This window comes from Babylonia areolata, chromosome 15 (assembly GCF_041734735.1).
Source record: "Babylonia areolata isolate BAREFJ2019XMU chromosome 15, ASM4173473v1, whole genome shotgun sequence".
NCBI classification, from domain to species: domain Eukaryota; kingdom Metazoa; phylum Mollusca; class Gastropoda; order Neogastropoda; family Buccinidae; genus Babylonia; species Babylonia areolata.
Genome location: NC_134890.1, coordinates 19,184,608 through 19,199,801, shown reverse-complemented (window position 1 = coordinate 19,199,801; position 15,194 = coordinate 19,184,608). Strand labels below are relative to the sequence as shown.

Below are 15,194 nucleotides of genomic sequence, written 5' to 3'. Positions count from 1 at the left end.
ACACACACACACACACACACACCACTTCCCATACACACACACACACACACCACTTCCCATACACACACACACATACACACACACACACACACACCACTTCCCATACACACAACACACGCACACACACCAATTCCCATACACAAACACACACAACACACACACACACCACTTCCCATACAACACACACACCATTTCCCATACACAACACACGCATGCACACACACACACACACACACACACACACACACACACACACACACCACACCCACACACCGCTTCCCATACAACACACACCACTTCCCATACACACAACACACACACACACACACCACTTCCCACACACACAACACACGCACACACCACTTCCCATACACACAACACACACACACGTTCCCATACACACAGCACACACACACACACACACATGCGCTGCATACAGGTGAAGTGTGAATGGTCTGTCTGTCGGAAGGAATGGAGTTAATTATGATATGAACCTTGTTTCTGCTATAACGTCAGGTGACCTTGATGAGTGTCTGTAGAGTTTGTGGTTTCAGTATTACTGTGGATGAGGTTTTGTTGATGGATTACCTTATGGCTGTTGTTGTTTCTTGATGTTGTCTGCGTTGTTGTTTTCACTTTCTTGAAGCAGGGTCTGTGTTTGTATCAGAAAATTGTTTCTGTGCAAGTGTTATGCATGGAGGATTCAGTTATCGTCTTCATGGCTTCGTCTCTTTGTGTATGTGTGTGTGTGTAGGCAGCCTGACTTCTACATAGAGGTGTCCAGTTTTAAATACTTGGGATTGACCAAGATTTCTACACACACACACACACAGACACACAAATGTATAAAGTCCCTGCTTTTTACTTTCATTATGACATTTACCATGATGTAGATCTTCAGAATGATACATGGTAGAGAAAAATCGTGGGGTGTTTTTTTTTTTTTTTTTTTTTTTTTGGTCTGACATTATCTGATCTTTTTTTTTTTTTTTTTTTTTTTTTACATGCATGAAGGAGGAAACATTCACTGTTTTGTTATTTTGTAAAAGTTCCTTCCACTGCCCTTGTTCTTATTAACCCCTTAACTGTTGGTGAAATGAAGTCAGTGTAGTGTGGCATGAGTTTTGAAGAGCAGTTAATGCATTTGTGTGTGTGTGTGTGCCTCTGTGTGTGTGTGCGTGCCTCTGTGTGTGTGTGTGCATGTGTGTGTGAGGGGGGGGGGGTGTCTGTGTGTGTGTGTGTGTGTCAGTGGTGTCATTGTTTTCCGTAACAAAAGGGATGCAATCCCTGGAGGATAAAGTCCGGATAGAGAATGGTGACTGACAACCTGACCTGTAGCTAGTGTAAGCTCTTGTTTTATCCCAGTGACGTGACAGCCCTTCACTGATGAGCATTCTCACTGGGGACAGCAGCAGTTAAGGGGTTAAGTTAAGCATTCACTTTGAAGACCAGGTTTCTTTTGTGAGATTAGATGGAGTATTAAATATATAAAGAAAAATAGTGGATAGGTGCAATACTGTGATAAGGGTTTGTTTTTTTCCCCCCAGGATTTTGTTCTTTGATGAAACTGCGTGTTTATATGTTGTGTGTGTGATGGTTTATTATTTTTTTTCTTTGAGAAATCTACAGCACAGTGTTTGTGAGCATTGCAGTGTTCGGTGTGTGTGTCTGTGTGATGGTTAAATCTTATTTTGCTTGAGAAGAGAATAGAGTATTTGTGAGCATCAGCATTTGTGTATGTGCATGTGTGTGTGTGTGTGTGTGTTGTGTTGTGTTGCGATGCATTGTTTTGTCTGTGTGGCTGTGTGTGGCAAGGCAAAGAAAAAAGTGCATTATTTTTCCTCCACTGCTTGAGAACAACCCGAGCTGTACTCATGTATGTACTCAAGTATCACACACACACAGAATAACACACACACACGCACACACACACACACACACACTTACAATGCAATGCACACACACACACACACACACACACACACACACACCTGGTAGTCACAACTCTGCCTTTCAAAAAGTGTGTGATGACTGGAAGACTTATATCACTTCATTTGTGAACAAACACCTCTTTGTACTTTGTCATTGTGTCTTTGTTGCGGTAAAGAAGATTCAAGCTTGTGTATGTTTATTGTTGTTGCATGTACCCCATTTTGTTTAATGATTTTATGTATATGTGTGCTTGAATTATCGTTTTTGTTTCATAAGAAACATGTTTAACATAACAGTGGCCAGTGTGGTTTGTATATTACCATTAATGTGAATGTGATTTTAGATGATACATGTATCTTATTGCTTGTGTGTGTGTGGAAAAGTGTTCATTGTTTCTAATGAATGCCTCCCCCAAAATTCAGTTCAAATGCACGGGGAATAGGAACATGTCCCAACAGTTTTTGTCCCAGATAAATATGTGTGTGTGTGTGTACAAGTGTGTGTATGTGTGCTTTTTTGTGTGTGTGTGGTTGGGGGGTGGGGGGTGGGGGGTATTCACAGGGTGGTGAAACAGGGAAGGGGTGGTCCCAGTAACGGACATGTAAGGTGCAAAAAATCATACAATTTTGTATTCCATAATTATTCATTTATCCCAACTGTGTGCACTTGTAGGTATATCAAGATGATATTTCCGTATTCATGTTTGTAGATGACATCAGAATAGTTTCATAAGATTATAATTTGCTCAAATATATGAATTGATTAAAAAAAAAAAAAATCTGTATTATATGTATATGGACGTACATATTTTGTTTACAAAGCAGAACTTTGGGCGAAAAAGTTACCAACGGACCATACACCTTTGCGCAATAATCCAAACTTGTACAATCAGTAAGCGTACCAACATAATTTTATGTATGCTCATGCCTTTATAAAAAAAAGAAGAAAAGTTTTTATAAGATTACCATGGCTGTCTTGTGTTTAGCCTTGATGTGTCAGGTTTCTGTTATGCTTGCCCATGTTGACTCTGTGAAAGCAATAAGAAAGTGTAATATATGTATAGTGGTGTGCGCTTCGCTTGATTGATCATGTGAAATGCTACTGGTAATGTGGTGTGGTTGTTAATGCTTGCGTCTCCAAGAAACATCTCACATCTCCCTCACTTGCTCGTTTTTTCTCTGTCTCTCTCTGTCTCTGTCTCTCTCTCTCTCTCTCTCTCTCTCTCTCTCTATATATATATATATATATATCCCTCTCTCTCTCTCCCTCATCTCTCTCATCAGGGGATTAAACTGCAGTCATGCTTAAAGATGGACTCTGTCCCCTAGAGAATTCAAGTGGCCCTAATTGCTGTCTTTGAAGAGTTTATATAATTCTCAAAAACTCCCCCCACACACACCTTCCCCCCCCCTCCCTCCCCCCTCCCCCCCAACCCCCCCCAGCCTTCTCACAAACCCCTCAACCCTGAACCCAACCTCTCCCCTCTCATTATTCTTCCGTTTCATTTCATATTATTTTTGTTATTTAGTATTATTGTTATTGTTGTTTTGTTGTTGTCATTATTATTATTGTTGTTGTTGTTGTTTTAATTATGAAAAATTGTCTTTTTGTTTTTGTGTTGTTTCATTACAGACTCAAGTGGTTATCTCCCTTATAGAGGATTCATATGACTTCATGTTGCTGTATATGAAAGGTTTACATTTCTCCTGTCCCCTGTTTTGTTTATTCTGATTTAAAAATTTTTTTTGTGTGTGAAATCATTTTACGAGAGAAGAATTGTTTTAGTTGCACTTGTTTTCCTCCCTTAGTATCCTTCCTGTTGATCTGTTGACATGAACTTCACTGTTCTTAGTTCCGTTACTTCCGCTTTGCTTCAAATCTAGTCCCTGGCCTGATGATTTTCAACCTCACTCAGCAAATCTCTGTGCTCTCTGGGGTTTTTTTTTTTTTAATTTCCATTTTAATATTTTGTTATTTTAAACATTATTCCCCCCCCCCCCTCTTCACCCCCTAACCCCTCCACCCCCCAGAGTAATGTCCCATCCGTCCCATGCCTAGTTCTAGTCCTGAGCTTTGAGTTTTGTCGTCTTCTATCGTTTGTTTCTCGGCAGCCTTTCTACATTCCCCAGGGCCCCTGTCCTGTAGTGTCTTTTGTTCTCTGTTGGTCTGTCCGTTGCTGTCAGTGACATTCATGTTTCTTCACTGTCCCTTCAGTGTCCTAGGCTGTTATGTCTGTCTGTCTACGTGTATATATATACACACACACACACACACACACACACACACACACACACACACACACACACATATATATGTATATATACATACATACATATATATATATATTGCTCCACTTGCTGTGTCCCTCTCGTCCCGTTTCATGGCAGTTTACTTAACAGCCATACCAAAGACATGTCCATGTATGTGGAATATTTTGTATCATAAGGTCTTCAGTGATACTGCTGTTCCTTCTCTTTGTCCTTTGTAAGTTACTAGTGTCTCTAAAGTTGTTTGGAGCTAGTGCGAGTTCTGCTAGCGCCCATTTGTGTGTTTGTTTTGTTTGTCTGTTTATTTATTTATTTATTTATTTTTTTAATGTTAACACCTTCCTGTCGTCTCATCCAGCCATACTGCCTATTTCACTTATCTTGCTCACTTAATTCTTTTATTGATTTATTGATCGAAACTTTTGTTTATTTATTCATTTAATGTATTGTGTAACCATTCCATTGGCAGACTTGTGTACTTTCCGGTATTCTAAAGTCAGGGTTGACTTAATTTTTTTTTTATCCTTAATTTAAAATTTTTTTTTATCTGCCACCTGTTTCTTTCACCTTAACGCAGTACTTCACTTGGCAAAAACACGAGGAATGCTGTCCTTTGTGACTCTCTGTCTCTGTCTGTCTGTCTCTCTCCGTCTCTGTCTATCTCTCTCTCTGTCTGCCTGTCTCTCTCTGTCTCTCTCTCTCAAGTTTTTGCCTTTTTTTTTTCTTTTTTTTTTCAATTATGATTTTCTTTATCCATATAGTTTCTTTTATTTATTTACTTTAAAAAAAAAAATTGTATATTTTTTTTCCCAGTTCTGTAATTTGCTTGTCTTCTGCAGGGAAAAAGTACACTAGCTCACAACTAGTCACGATGATTTGCATAGTAGGTTTACCTTTCGCTTCCCGCCTTGTACCTTTTGTGTTACACGTGTGTGCAAGTGAACATGTTTTTTTTTTCCACTGTGCAGCACCTGCTTGCGGAACTCCTGACCTTACTGTCCTCCCTGTCTTTGTTTCCCCCCCCCCCCCCCCCCATTACTATACTGGCCATGAGAGCAAGTTAGTTCCCCTGGAGAGTGGGACACTGGGGGATAGAGTGAGGTGTGTGTGTGTGTGTGTGTGTGTGTGTGTGTGATGGTGGGCGTGGGGGAACTACTAGCATTATTTTGTAGTAAACATGTATGGATGCATAGTTCTCGTATATGCACGTGTACATATGCAGAGGCATACACTGACACAGACAGACACACACACACAAACGCGCGCACGCGTCTGTGTGCGATTCTGTGCACTTGTGGCGTACTTGCACTCAGTCATATTCTCTCTCCCTCTCTTTCACTCTCTCTCTCTCTCCACACACACACACACACACACACACACACACACAAAGAATACTCTCGTCAGTGGTGCATGCATGAGGCCCCAGAGCTCTAGCAGGTATTTTGCAGAAGACGGAAAATTGGAAAAGGGGCGTTGTACTTACAATGTAAACCCACACTGACAGGCTTTCAGTGTGGCAGTTCGAATCCTGTGGATGAAGGAACTTACACCATCGGTTGTGTTTGGGAATTCCCGGTTTTTTTGTATGGGTTTTTTTCGTGTTTAAATTTTTTTTTTTTTTTTTTTTTAATTGACCAGTCTGATTTTTTTTTTAATTACAAGTATTTTGTAAGATGTTTGTATGTTTTTGATGATGGTGATGAAGAAGATGGTAGTTGTATTGTTATTATTATTATCATTATTATTATTAATTTGTTATTGTTATTTTATTATTTGTATGATGCTTGTGTTTATTGTTATTTGCATTACGATTTTGTTACTGCCAGCGTGCACGGCCGCAATATTACCTTTTAGTCATATCAGTGGATGTATAAGAACTGCTACCCAAAAATAAAACATGCAATAACAAACGGTGTGTTCTGATCTGATGCCTTTGTCTTGTGTGACAGCAAGTGTGGAACTAATGAGGTGAAAATAAGGGGGGGGGGGGGGGGGCGTTCAAGAATGTGTGTCCATTAATGTGGTGTGGAGTTCACTTGACGATGGAATTTATACACACATATTTATAATATGCGCTAGTGCGTATGTGTGTGTGTGTGTGTGTGTCACTTTTTTCTGGCACTCATCGAAGTCCTCTAACCACTCGTTCCGACTCCTTACACTTTTCTTTCTGATGAGAAGATAAACCCAAGATCCTGTATGCAGTATGCGCACAGTGCACGTAAAAGAACCCACAGCAATGGAAGGTTTGTCCCTGGCAAGATTCAATAGAAAATCCACTTTGATAGTAAAACACACACACACACACACACGAGAGAGATAGAGAGAGAGAGAGGCAAAAACATTTAGCTGTGTCTGTCTCTTTAAGTCAATGATTGAAAGCTGTAAGTTGTATGCATGTTTTCTCTCTCTCACTCTCTCTCTCTCTTGTGTGTGCACTGTATGTGTGTGTCAACTGTGTGTGTAAGTGTCTATATCTTTGTGTCTGATTGTATCATGAACAATAATGCCTATATCCATACCTGTTTGCAATATCGTATGTACGCCAGTACACGAACATAAAACGTACTTTTGGACAAATGAAAACAAATGTAAACAGGTACCTTGGAAGTCCACAAAACAGCACATAGTTTTAAAGCTTTCAAAATATTTTATTCAAGTTCTTCTGAAATGATATCAAAATTAATGCACAAAGGTTGGAAAACCCCCAAAGAAAGTTACTACAAGCGAATGGGGTAAAACAAAATAAAAGCATTGAATTGGACCCTTCAATCATTCACAGTTGAGAATTTCTGATATAGTAGATATAATATTAGGTGTATAAACAGTCATAATGCAAAAACGTTTCTGATACAGTAGATATAATATTAGGTGTATAAACGTCATAATGCAAAAACATACCAAAGTAATATGTGTGTGTGTGTGTGTGTGTGTGCAAGGATTTCTAAATACCCCCGCCCCCACCCCAGCTCGACACCCCTTTCCCCAAGCACCCTACCCCTCCCCCCTTACCCCACCCGTCCCCCCAAAAAAGTGAGGGGCTGATATTTGCGTTCATGCTTGTCATGGCGTTGAAAAGATTATATGAACTGATGATCACAGAAGCGAAACGAGGAGAAGTGCTACATTGACCAGCTTCATTGTCGTCCGGTGAGCAAACAGGTAACAGATTAACCTTTACACCGCCAGTCAATTTAGAGTACATAATTCCCTTGTGGTATAAACCCAGAAAAGACAGTGGCTAAGAATTGCTAGGGATTCCCTCTGCGATGTATAGAAAATATGGCCTGTCCTACCACCGAACATTAAGAGCAGTAGGTTCATGGGTAACAGACCAAGGAATAGCCACCTTTCAGTGACACAGATCCTCGACCACGCTTGTGCATAAATGCGAGCTTGGCGGTGAAAGGGTTTAAAGCAGTTGATACTTTTCTTTTTTCTTTTTTTTCTCAAGGCCTTACTAAGCGCGTTGGGTTACGCTGCTGGTCAGGCATCTGCCTGGCAGATGTGGTGTAGCGTATATGGATTTGGCTGAACGCAGTGACGCCTCCTTGAGCTGCTGAAACTGAAACTTTCCCCCTCATTAAGCCCTCGCTGGAGGAAGCAAAAGGACAGAAGGAATTTTGTTTGATGTACCGTCACAGATACTGGTAAATGTAGAATATATTAGTATTAGAAATATATTTTGAAAAAAAAAAACCAACCCCCCCCCCAAAAAAAACAACAAACAAACAAAAAAACCCAAACATCCCAAAACGATTAGTTCGTATTCTTCTTCTTCTGCGTTCACTCGTATGTACACGAGTGGGCTTTTACGTGTATGACCGTTTTTACCCCGCCATATAGGCAGCCATACTCCCATCTCGGGGGTGTGCATGCTGGGTATGTTCTTGTTTCCATAACCCACCGAACGCTGACATGGATTACAGGATCTTTAACGTGCGTATTTGATCTTCTGCTTGCATATACACACGAAGGGGGTTCAGGCACTAGCAGGTCTGGACATATGTTGACCTGGGAGATCGTAAAAATCTCCACCCTTTACCCACCAGGCGCCGTCACCGTGATTCGAACCCGGGACCCTCAGATCGACAGTCCAACGCTTTAACCACTCGGCTATTGCGCCCGTCGATTAGTTCGTCAATAGCAGCAATTCGCTCAGATATTATTATCATGTACCATCAGAGGAGCATCGCAAAGATAAAAGGGGAGGGGAGAGAGAGAGAGAGAGAGAGAGAGAGAGAGACTCGGATGGATAGTTTTGTATTTGTATTTCTTTTTATCACAACATATTTCTCTGTGTGAAATTCGGGCTGCTCTCCCCAGGGAGAGCGCGTCGCCATACTACAGCGCCACCCATTTAAAAATTTTTTTTTTTCCTGTGTGCAGTTTTATTTGTTTTTCCTACTGAAGTGGATTTTTCTACAGAATTTTGCCAGGAACAACCCTTTTGTTGCCGTGGGTTCTTTTACGTGCGCTAAGTGCATGCTGCACACGGGACCTCGGTTTATCGTCTCATCCGAATGACTAGCGTCCAGACCACCACTCAAGGTCTAGTGGAGGGGGAGAAAATTTCGGGGGCTGTGCCGTGATTCGAACCAGCGCGCACAGATTCTCTCGCTTCCTATGCGGACGCATTACCTCTAGGCCATCACTCCACTTCATCATAGGCCTATGGTAAAAGTGAACACACAACAAACAAACCATTTCTTAACCACTTCAGTAGATGATGCTGACTACATGATCTGGCAAGCTGCGTATTGAATAGAGAAGATTGTCTGATTTCCAGTGGGTCATACTGACGACATCAGCAGAGACGATTGTCTTATTTCGAGTAGATAATGCTAACGACATCAGCAAGCTGGGTTTGAATAGAGAAGATTGTCTAATTTCGAGTTAATGATGTTGACATTTGCAAGCTGGGTTTGAATAGGGAAGATCGCCTAATTTCGAGTTAATGATGCTGACGACACTAGTAAGCTCGGTTTAGATACAGAAGATTGTCTAATCTAAGAGTGATGATGCTCACGACATCACCAAGTTCGGTTTGAATACAGAAGATTGTCCTATTTCGAGTCTGACAACACAACCTAACAAACAAAAGCAAGCCCGGTTTGAATAGAGAAGACTGTCTAATTTCGAGTAAATGATGCTGACAAAATTACCAATGCTCGGTTTGAATTGAGAAGATTGTCTAATTTCGAGTAGATGATGCTGACAACACAATCTAGCAAGCTGGGTCTGAATTTGCAAGGAGACGATTGACTAATTTCGAGTAGATGACGTTGACGACATTAGCGAGCTCTGGTTTGAATAGAAAAGATTTTCTAAATTTGAGTAGATGATGCTGACAAAACAATCTTGCAAGCTTCGGTTTGAATTGAGATGATCCTCTAATCTCGAGTAGATGATGCTGACGACATTAGCAAGCCCGGTTTGAATGGAGAAGATTGTGTAATTTAGAGTGGATCATGCTGACGACATTAGCAAGTCCGGTTTGAATTGAGAAGATTGTCTAATTTCGAGTAGATGACGCTGACGACATTAGCGAGCTTGGTTTAAATGCAGAGGATTGGATACTTTCGAAAAAAACACCCCAAAACAACAACAACAAAAAGCACAAAACAAGCAAAACAACAACAAAAACAACAACAACAACAACAAAAAACACAGAACAAGTAAGAAAGGTATTTCCCTTCATCAATCACGATGATGTCTTCCAGACAACCCTGGCTATTGCCGGCACCTCTGGCACAGCGGGCAGAAGACCAGGGGGCAGGAGGAGATGTGGGCCGTCACCATCAGCCCCTCCATGGAACGTGACAGCGCGCCCTTCACGTGCTCCCAGGCGTCGCCATGGAGACAGGGATGACGTGCGAACCTCGCCAACAGTTGGCCGCATTCGCGGCGACAGGAGCCGAAGGCATCGCAGCTGACCGACAACCTCTCCGCCAGATGTCGAAACTCCGGGCTGCTCGTGTTGGTGAACACCCTCCAGTTACATCCCTCTATCGTGTCGTCACCGGAAGTAGGTGGCCTGTCGCTACCAGCTCCAGGTCGAGGCTCCGTCTACAGGGAAGAAGAGTCACTGGATGAAAGGTCCCAGAATCTAGGATACTGGACTGAACAGGAAATTACCTGATAGGGCCTAAATGACAAGAAGCATATAACCCACCTTTCTAATCAAGTCAGGCTTAGAATAAACACAAACCCACCTTTGTAATCAAGAGTCAGACTGAAAATCAACACAAACCCACCTTTGTAATCAAGAGTCAGGCTTAGAATCAACACAAACCCACCTTTGTAATCAAGAGTCAGGCTTAGAATCAACACAAACCCACCTTTCTAATCAAGTCAGGCTTAAAATCAACACAAACCCACCTTTGTAATCAAGAATCAGGCTTAGAATAAACACAAACCCACCTTTGTAATCAAGAGTCAGACTGAAAATCAACACAAACCCACCTTTGTAATCAAGAGTCAGGCTTAGAATCAACACAAACCCACCTTTGTAATCAAGAATCAGGCTTAGAATAAACACAAACCGACCCTTGTAATCAAGAGTCAGGCTTAGAATCAACACAAACCCACCTTTGTAATCAAGAATCAGGCTTAGAATCAACACAAACCGACCCTTGTAATCAAGAGTCAGGCATAGAATCAACACAAACCCACCATAGTAATCAGGAATCAGGCTTAGAATCAACACAAACCCAATCAAGAGTCAGGTTTAGAATCAACACAAACCCAATCAAGAGTCATGCTGAAAATCAACACAAACCCAATCAAGAGTCAGGCTTAGAATCAACACAATCCCAATCAAGAGTCAGGCTTAGAATCAACACAAACCCAATCAGGAGTCAGGCTTAGAATCAACACAAACCCAATCAAGAGTCAGGCTGAAAATCAACACAAACCCATTTTTGCAATCAAGAGTCAGGCTGAAAATCAACACAAACCCAATCAAGAGTCAGGCTGAAAATCAACACAAACCCAATCAAGAGTCAGGCTTAGAATCAACACAAACCCAATCAAGAGTCAGGCTTAGAATCAACACAAACCCAATCAAGAGTCAGACTGAAAATCAAAAGAAACCCAATCAAGAGTCAGGCTGAAAATCAAAACAAACCCAATCAAGAGTCAGACTGAAAATCAACACAAACCCAGTCAAAAGTCAGGCTTAGAATCAACACAAACCCACCTTTGTAATCAAGAGTCAGACATAGAATCAACACAAACCCAGTCAGGAGTCAGGCATAGAATCAACACAAACCCAATCAAGAGTCAGGCTTAGAATCAACACAAACCCAATCAAGAGTCAGGCTTAGAATCAACACAAACCCAATCAAGAGTCAGGCTGAAAATCAACACAAACCCAATCAAGAGTCAGACTGAAAATCAACACAAACCCAGTCAAAAGTCAGGCTTAGAATCAACACAAACCCACCTTTGTACTCACGAGTCAGACTTGGAATAAACACAAAATTACCCCTATCATGAACACAAATCGACATCTGTCGTCTCAGACCGCCATCTTGTTTTGTTTTTGTAATTATTGTTTACGTTTATGGCTGAGAGCCAAAGAACGGAAAAAGCGGCTCTCTGGTTGGCACAGACTGAATGAATGCGTAGTTAACTGCAGACGATTTTGTGGATCTTGCCAGATGACTGCGCATTAGTTAAGCAATTGAATCCATGTCAAAATTAGGCACTATAACCCTTAAAATTGAGTGAAACACACACACACACACACACACACACACACACACACACACACCAACAACACCAACAACAACAACAACAAAACAAAAGAGAACAACACAAAAAACCTCTTTATATCGGGCCACACCATTTACTACAGGTAACATCGATTCAAATATGAACACAAAAAATACTTTAAAACATGTCCCTGAAATCAAAACACTAAAATAGGACATTACCCATTTGTCATTAAATTGCCTGCATTGTAAAAAAAAAAAAAAAAAAAAAAAGGCACACTTTTGACATGAACAGGTCCCACCATATCAAGATACTAAAAATAGGACCTCAATTTCGATTACCCATTCACTTCTGCGCTTGGGGTGAGTCATGTCAAGTCTTCAGTGTCGGTACCTTCATGGGGGACTGTCGTTGGAGGGACGTGGTGGTGGCAGTCTCCACTCTGGGGGAGACGCTCACCCAGTCTGGCTCCGCGACTGAGCCATTATTGTCGTCAGTAGAGGGGATTAGTAGGTGATGTCCTAAGTACGTTAAATCAAAACAGGCACTACCGAACACCAGCAAAGTGACTCAGCAGCAGTGCAGGGTTTCGTCTGGTGTATAGCCTCCTGGCGACCTAACATCGATGGTTCCCTGCGGACTGCCGACGCTGGGACTGCGACAGACAAACCCGGGTGTGGCTGTGTATGAGGGGATTCGGAATGAGCGGCGTGGGAGTAATGCTACTGAAATGGTGCAGATGATGGGGCAGAAAAAAAAAGGAAAAAATTACCGTATCGTCGTCATTTTCCTCGCTGTCGTCAGAGTCGGAGTCCTCATCGTCGAGGAAACGGTCGCAGAGAGACTCCTCGCCAAAGCTGATACAGGAGGTGGTGTATGGGAAGGCGTCTTGTGGATAGACAGTGAGGAACCCGTAGCACATTTCATCGCTTGTCCCGTCACCGTATAGGACTGTGGAGTTTTTGTTCCGGGAGTTGTACATACAGGTGACTTTGACGTCGTCTCCAGGTAGGATTTGTATAGGGGGATTGTGACTGAAATAGCAGAAAAGAACAGAAATTGTAACGGCTTTAAAACTTCCGGTAATAGCCCTGAAACTCATGTGGATTAGACATGCTAACTTCAGTAACGAAGGTTCGAAACATAACAAAACGAAAGTGCCTTTTCGTCAAAGAACTTTATAACTGTTAAATACCAGTTTTAGGCTTTTTCTCTTTATTATTATTATTATCATTATGATGATGATCAAGATGATGATGGTTATTGTTATCATTCTTTTTCTTCTTCTCTTCCTCCTAATTATTATTGCCATATCATCATCATCATTATTATCGCTACTCACTTCACTCGGATTGGGTTGTCGTAACTGTAGACCTCTTCATTGGTGATGGAAGACATCAGTCGCCCTTGTCGGAACAGCTCGATTTTCTCACTTCTGCCTGGTACCACAGTCATAGAGACATTGACATTGACAGGAAACCACGCTTACACCACTGTGATACAATCTTCATGTGACTTCTGCCTGGTACCACAGTCATAGAGACATAGACATTGACAGGAAACCACGCTTACACCACTGTGATACAATCTTCATGTGACTTCTGCCTGGTACCACAGTCAAAGAGACAATGACAGGAACCCACGCTTACAACACTGTGATACAATCTTCATGTGACTTCTGCCTGGTACCACAGTCATAGGACATTGACACAGAAGTCCCATGAAAATTGTATCACAGTGTTGTAAGAGTAGTTTATTGTCAGTGTCACATGACTGTGGTACCAGGCAGAAGTCTCATGAAGACTGTATCATGGTACCACAGTCATAAGACATTGATAGGAAACCACGCTTACAACACTGTGATACTGTCTTCATGAGACTTCTGCCTGGTACCACAGTCATAAGACATTGATAGGAACCCACGCTTACAACACTGTGATACAATCTTCATGTAACGTCTGCCTGGTACCACAGTCATAAGACATTGACAGGAACCCACGCTTTCAACACTGTGATACAATCTTCATGTAACGTCTGCCTGGTACCACAGTCATAAGACATTGACAGGAACCCACGCTTTCAACACTGTGATACAATCTTCATGTAACTTCTGCCTGGTACCACAGTCATAAGACATTGACAGGAAACAGCGCTTACAACACTGTGATACAATCTTCATGAGACTTCTGCCTGGTACCACAGTCATAGAGACATTGATAGGAAACCACGCTTACAACACTGTGATACAATTCAGCCTAAGTGGGAAGATAGCTTAGAGTGTTTGATAATCTTACACGTCATTGTCAATGACATGTTTTTTTTTTTCGAACCTAGTGAACTAAAATCATTACTTAAAGTTATTGTGATGCTTATTATCATGAATGTTCATGTTCTTTAAAAATGCTTTTGTGGTTTTACATGTTTGATGTTCCGCTTCCTCAAGCCAAAAGACAAATCTCAGTGAATCTATGGACAATAATGTTTTATTTCTATCTTATCTTGTACCTGCAGAGGGTGCGTGATAAAACCAATACATTGTTGCTTGAACGAACGACTATAAGTTGTTTAAAACCAAAAGACTCCACCAAGGCAGTGCGTGTGGTGGACAGGGACTTTCACCACACACAGAAACCTCTGCATGACACACAGAAATGATACAGGTTCAATACAAGCTGCTTCCCCTTCTTCTATTTCCTGTTCGGTAAACTGAAAATAATAATGATAATAACAGTAGCAGCAACAGCAACATCATCACCAACAACCACATTAACAGCAACAATGACAATGATATCGTATCATATCATATCATATCATACCAGCCTTTTCCTTGATCACTAGGACTTTTTTTTTCCTTTTTTCTTTAAAAAAAGTATTTCTTATAACTTTTTATTAGAGTGCGTAATTACTCATGTTATGATTAGCTTCCTATAGAGAATTTTTTTTGGAAGCCATAATCCTTCCAGCATTTATCTAATGGATTCTGAAAATTGATAAGTGTTCCTGCAGTGACAATGTTACTCCACAAGTTAACAACCCTGTTGGTTAAAAAAAAGTGTGAAAAAAAGGATTGATGTGGTGAATGTCTTCATTAGTTTTAGTGGGTGTCCCATGGTAACAATAACAATGTGTATGTATATATGATAGTCACTCGTGTTCGACTATGACCAACAGAACAGCAGAGGAGGTAACTGCAGTCCAGACCATCTGGGCTAGAAATCGATTATTGTGGACAGTGTCTTGCCCAATCTACATCCCCACTCTCTCGGCCAAGAGGGT

The 15,194-nt window shown here is 41.3% G+C and overlaps 1 protein-coding gene across 2 annotated transcripts in view; it reads right to left on the bottom strand.

Annotated features, from left to right (window-relative positions):
• Positions 1-7,913: 7,913 nt before the first annotated feature.
• The window catches only part of LOC143290462 (dopamine beta-hydroxylase-like), a 22,487-nt gene continuing 15,206 nt past the window's right edge, over positions 7,914-15,194 (bottom strand). For both annotated transcript variants that reach the window (XM_076599916.1, XM_076599917.1), the window contains 3 exons: positions 13,261-13,357; positions 12,691-12,952; positions 7,914-10,268 (listed from right to left, as the gene is read on the bottom strand). In XM_076599916.1, coding sequence (XP_076456031.1) covers positions 9,933-10,268; positions 12,691-12,952; positions 13,261-13,357 — 695 coding nt within the window. In that variant the 3' untranslated portion in view covers positions 7,914-9,932. The remainder of the gene's footprint in view (positions 10,269-12,690; positions 12,953-13,260; positions 13,358-15,194) is intronic.